Below are 6,000 nucleotides of genomic sequence, written 5' to 3' on the forward strand. Positions count from 1 at the left end.
TTTGTATCCTGGTATAGTGGTATTACATTGGATCATCATTTCAGCAAGTTTCTATGATGCCTATATCATTACTTATTTGATACCAGACTCCAGTGCACCCACCTTAGACTTTTTGCATGTGTTATGTAAGCACTTACAGAATCTCACTATTGTCTGCTTGCACGTGGCATAACTGAATAGGATTCTTTTAAACTGTTTTTTTCCCATTTCATAGCGCTTCTTTGTCAGCATCTAGCCTCTACTCTTTGATTAAAGTGAATATTCCAAAGCTCAATAATCTTCTCCTATGGCAAAGGTTTGAATTGTGTACACCTCCACACCTGGCGTCGTACTCTCTTCCTTTGCTTAAACTCCTTTATGAGCTTTTAAGTTTTACATGCCAATTACTTAGTTCTATTTTGATTTTAAGTGGAGCTCATTCTATCAATACAGGCTCCTTCATTCCCAAAACGTTCCCTAGTTAATCTTAAACCCCTCCTCCTGACACCATAGTTTCATTGAAGTCAATAACGTTCCACCTATCTAACCAGCCCTGCACATGGAGCTGGAAGCTTTTCAGAGACTGCTACCATTGTGGTCCTGAATTTTAATCTTAGCTAGCCTAAATTTGGCCTCCAGGACCTCCGTCTTCCCTTACATCACTCGTACCATGATCACTGCTCTTTCCCACATCTACCCCTAAGTCTATCTAGATGTTGACAAGAGTCTAATCTTCGCACTTGGCAGGCAGTTCACTGTGTGGCCCTCTTGGTCATCATAAATTCCTAAATGTATTTCTTAGAATTCTATGTCCTCGTTATTACTTGTCTCTCTAATAGCAGACACCCACTTCCGCCACATATACTGAAATTTACCTCCACTTTGTTTGTTCTCCTTCCCAAAGGAAGGCTCATCCTCCTTAAAAGCACAGGAGCTATCATCTGAAAGCAGGATCGCTCTGTGCCTAGGAAAGTGTGTGTGTGTGCGCGCGTGCGCACGTGCCCCGTCCCTGTCCGTCCATCTGTCCGTTCTCCCCTACCCCACACCCCTCAGTTCAGTCACTCTAATCTCAGAATCATGTACTTTGTCTCTGCAGATCATGAGCTGCTTGCACTTAATGCACACACATGCCATCTACCAGACCAGGCCACCAGACATGGTGCATTCATTGCAACAAACTCAAGGGCTCTTCTGCTACAGGATTTTCTGCCTGCATCTTTTTTTTTTTTTGTTTTTACTTTTCTCGGACCTTACAATTGCTGGTCAGTTTCTGTGTAGAGCATTCCTGTTGAATTCCTTGTCAACTTTTAGACCTTTTAAACCCAATTATTCAACTAAGATTCCCCTTTTCACACCTTCCATACTGAAGCTAAGTGACTTTAAAGATATCTCAACTTGTTTTTTAGACAGAATACTCCAGCCTCTTGTTCTTCCTTGTTTACAAAGAAAAAACCCTGAAACACAGAAAATGTGAAAGATGTGCTGTGCTTCTCCAACCTGCTGCCGTTCAGCTTCCACAGTTATCTCCATATCCTGCACACGTCGCAGCATGGCAGCATGGGATTCCTCCAAAGACTCTCGCAGGTTTGCCTCCTGGGACAGCTGCTCCCTTAGCTACAAGAGACAAAACACTGCCTATGTGGCTGAAGACCATACCAAGCCACCAAATGTTTAATCTTCAGTTAGTTTAATACAACAAAAGCAGTAATATCCAGAGATCTGCTAAAAAGGTGATAAAACAAGGGAATATTTCATGTAAGGGGTATAGAAAGGACAGCCCACTTACCTATGCAAAATGGATTAATAGTCAGACTTGGCACCTGTACCAAATTTTGTGCTTACAGAGTGATAACATTTTCTCTGGTGTGTTCAGAAACCCAACTATTTTCTCCACTTAAAATCCCACTGCTCTGTGTCATACAGTAATCCCTTAAGTCACATGAGGGTTGTTCCCATGCACCCTCACAACTCAAATTTTGCACAAGTTGGAGGAGCAGCTTTTTTTCCCAGGGGAACACATGGTCTGCAGCAGAGAAAGGAGCTCCTTTTGAAAGGTAAATCCTAGGGTTGAGGGAGGGGAAGGTTAAGCTGGGTGGTGGGTTGGGGCCATGGGAGGTGGGAAGGGAGGTTAAGCCTGGGGTAGGTTAGGTCTGTGAGGGGTGGAGTTGGGCCAAGGCTGCATGGCCCTGTGGGGGGATTGAGCTGGAGCTAGGAAGTGGGATTTTGAGTTGCGCTTAACATACATTAATGCAAGTTAAGCCCAACTCAAAACTGTACATTTCAAGGGGTTACTGTATTTGCATTCCTCCTTTGGATGGGGTCTGCATTTTTTCTCAACATGTACTGAATCTCTGCAGTGACTTTCCTACATCTTGTATTGCAGGGATGAAGCAGATCTGTTGGGCCTGATTTTTGTTCTCACATGAGTGCAGTACCCATTGGATCTGTAATTGAACTTAAAACCAGGTATAGCTTCACATCAGATTTAGCCTCAAAATTCTATTCCTTGTAGGATCATATACTATAACTATGGGACTCCTGGTTTCATCACTAAAAGCGATAGCTGCAACTCACTAACAGCTAACACCAACTTTCTTCTTCAACCCTGACCCCTCTAATTTAGCTGAATTTCCCAGCATGGAATCCATTCTTTATCATCATGTCTTCCACAGACATTGAAACCCTGTTGCTGACACTCTTCCATTAGAGCTTTCTATAACAAGTATTGTAAGCTTTAGACACGTTTAGTACAATACCTCCTGACAGCAAAGCACACAGTGGGTACAGTCTTGACCCTAAGCAACAGGTGATGCTCATCTCTGGCATCCCTAGGAAAAGCTCAGACTCAGCAGTTTCTCTGATATCAAGGTGGGGTTGACAGAACATACAGATTACATTGAAGGCTGCTTTGCTGTGTCAAGTTACTAATAAGGGGCCTATATAAAGAAAATTCCTAGCGACAAACAAATAAATGAACAGCAACGAAGGGTCCTGTGGCACCTTACAGACTAACAGAAGAGTTTTGAGCATGAGCTTTCGTGAGCACAGACTCGCTTCATCAGATGCTGGTCTTGGAAATCTGCAGGGCCAGGTATAAATATATATAAATAAACCTGGCCCTGCAAATTTCCAAGACCAGCATCTGATGAAGCGAGTCTGTGCTCACGAAAGCTCATGCTCAAAACTCTTCTGTTAGTCTATAAGGTGCCACAGGACCCTTCGTTGCAGTTACAGATCCAGACTAACACGGCTACCCCTCCGATACATAAATAAATGAGGCTTCTATGAGAAGATGCTTTTTTCTTTTATTGCAGAGAAACAAGCACCAATTTGACATGTGACCAGCTTACAGCTCGAGCCCTACTACTGTCAGAATACAAAGCGCTAAACATGCGAGCTAATGTGGGGAAAATAAGAGTTCACTGAAGAAGCAGAACTGACCGCATAAAATTAGTGGGTATTAGCTACCATTATCTAAAGAGGAAATATAATGCTTCAGATCTGTCACCTTCCAGTACAGGCCAAATACTTCAATGCATTGCTTATAACCAGGGCCACATGTTCTTCAGGGCAAGAGGAATCCAAATGCTGTTGCAAGTCCCACTTCCTTTCTAAAGCTCTGAGGCTGCAAAAATCAATTATTGTTTAACAAAAAATGGGAGGGAGGATTTTAACTAAATGAAGTGACATCTGTGTGCCAACTGTCTGGAGAGATCTAGCTAATCTGGCATTGCTTTTCAGAAGCCACTTAAGAATTAAGAGCTTTCCACCTTTTTCAGGTGGAAAGATGTGGGAGCTGTTGTAGTTGGGGAAGCAAGAGTGTTTGTGTGGGGGGGAGATGCTTAGAAACCCATGAGGTGGATGTGGCAAGAACCCCAATTCTTAAGTTGCACATCTTGTACAAAAAAAAAAATTGATCCACGCTCACATGTATAAACACGAGATTGTGGGTGGACTAGAAAACACACTGCCCTTTCTAACCACAGATACCTCACCTCTGAGCAAATCAAAGCAGACAGTCTTATTTTCAGAGGTAGAGCATTCACAGACCCCTGCATTAATACTAGAATCAAGACACTCTTCAAGGACAATGAATCTCAGCACACCACCATGCCTCCTCACAGCCAGTTTCTGTACCTTTGTTGCAGAGGCAACTTCCAAGGCAGCACTTAATCGCTGGACTTCCTCCTGTGCCTTTTCTACATTCTCGTTTGCTTCACTTAACTGTTGGCGTAACTTCGTTGCCTCGAGCTGCACAACTTTCAGTTCCTGCAAGTGCTTCTCCTGCATTGCATTCAGGCACTGTTCCAGGTGGGCTGACAAACAGTAAAGAAGATTGTTATGGGAATTTTCAATGGGAAAAAAAGTTATGACAGGATGAAAAAAGAATAAAGACAGTTGCTACCCCCACAAAAGCTAGCCGAGTACCTGCTGGTTTGGGATTTAGCTCCTTTTCCGTCTGCAAGCGGCAGAGGTTTAGTTTCAGGGTCTGCACAACACTCTCCAAGCGGCACATTCGATTGACTAAAGAGTCACAATTCTTCCAAAGCATGTCACTTTCACCTACAAATGCGGCCCTGGCCCGAACAGGGCTAAGGGGCCTGTGGCTCTCGGGTGTCCCTGGGGGCTTGGATGGGAAGCGATCGAGGCTGCAAGAAAAGAAGAGGCGGCACTATTTCCAGACAGTGAATGTGGCCGGTTCTGCCGCCCGGCCCCAGCAGGGGACTGACGCTTCCAGAAAGGGACCTACTCGCGCCCTCGGAAGCGACGTGCAGCAAGCTAAGTTACGAGCAAGCCTGAGCCTTCCCAGGGCGAGGAGCCCGGCCCGTCCGTACCTCTGCCCGCTCGCGCCGAGCCGCTCCACGTCTCTCACCAGCGCGCTGCTCTCCTCTTCGACGACGCTCAGGCGCTGCTGGAGCACGGTGAAGGCTTCGGGGGCAGTGGCATTGACATTCGTGGGGCAGATGGGCGGCCGGGCCATCGCCGCCCCGCATCCAGCCGCTACCTGGGGGCGACGCTGTCATATCACGGGGGAATGAGAGACCAACCCCGCGGGGGCTGCGCTTCAGCTCTCCCCGGGCCAACGTCACCCTTTACCCCCTTTCAGCACCCTCCACAGCCCCGTTTCCATGGAGTACCGTCCCCGCTTCCAACCGACCCGCGCCTTTAGCGGCCCCCATCCTGCGCACGCGCCGCGAACGCAAAGTCCTGATGCACACTGGGATTTGTAGTTAGTTCTCCCCGCTGCCGCCAGGCGAGGAGTTACCCTGCGCCGGCCTGTCGCAGGAGCTCGTGGGATGGTGTCATATTGCGCATGAGCAAAGAGCCTCGCCGAGTTGGGCCGGGTCATGCTGGGATATGTGGTTTTGGTCTCTCTGTGGCTATTCCACCAGAGAACGACGTGGGGCAGCCTGGTCTCGCGGCGAGGTGTGCGTGCGCCTGGGTTCTGCATGTTGTGCGGCCTGCAAAGTGACCTGATGCTTTAGGTACCGGGTTTTGTGACTAATCCGATTGTCCCAAAATCTGGGGGTTGACGCTCCAACTGCGAGAGTCAGGCGACTACACAAAGCTCTGAGCGCTCTGTGTCTGTTTCTAGCCCCCTTGAGGGGTGGCCAGCGGGGAGAGAAAACCTTGGAAATGTGATTCCTAAAGGTGTGAAACCCAGAAGGGAAATGAAAAGAAAACAACATATGTATTTTTTCAGTTTCTCTCATGGGGGGGGCGCATGTCAGAGTATTTGAATGCTGAGATTGGCAAAATTGGTACCATCTCCCACCTCCACCTCCTAATCTGTCCATCCTGAGGGATGTCACTCATAGGCCACACGTTAGATGCAATGTTGGTGCCCCAGCCCCAGGAACAGTCACAGGTCCATGCTCTGCTCCAGCAAAGTTCAGAGACCCAGGTCTCTCAGAGTTTGAAAATTGCTTCGTGCAGAACTGCAAAGGACCTGCCAACCAACAGCAGGTGAGCTCTGGCTTCTCCACCTGTGCTGCAGGAGGGCGACCTGATTGGCAGTCC

The 6,000-nt window shown here is 47.2% G+C and overlaps 1 protein-coding gene across 1 annotated transcript in view; it reads right to left on the reverse strand.

Moving 5' to 3' along the window:
- The window catches only part of CCDC150 (coiled-coil domain containing 150), a 50,749-nt gene extending 45,633 nt beyond the window's left edge, over window positions 1-5,116 (reverse strand). Inside the window, exons 1-4 of the mRNA XM_075000609.1 lie at window positions 4,815-5,116; window positions 4,408-4,628; window positions 4,117-4,295; window positions 1,477-1,593 (exon numbers count right to left, since the gene is read on the reverse strand). Coding sequence (XP_074856710.1) covers window positions 1,477-1,593; window positions 4,117-4,295; window positions 4,408-4,628; window positions 4,815-4,960 — 663 coding nt within the window. The 5' untranslated portion in view covers window positions 4,961-5,116. The remainder of the gene's footprint in view (window positions 1-1,476; window positions 1,594-4,116; window positions 4,296-4,407; window positions 4,629-4,814) is intronic.
- Between the last annotated feature and the right edge of the window lie 884 nt (window positions 5,117-6,000).

The sequence above is a fragment of the Carettochelys insculpta genome, chromosome 8 (assembly GCF_033958435.1).
Source record: "Carettochelys insculpta isolate YL-2023 chromosome 8, ASM3395843v1, whole genome shotgun sequence".
NCBI classification, from domain to species: Eukaryota; Metazoa; Chordata; order Testudines; family Carettochelyidae; genus Carettochelys; species Carettochelys insculpta.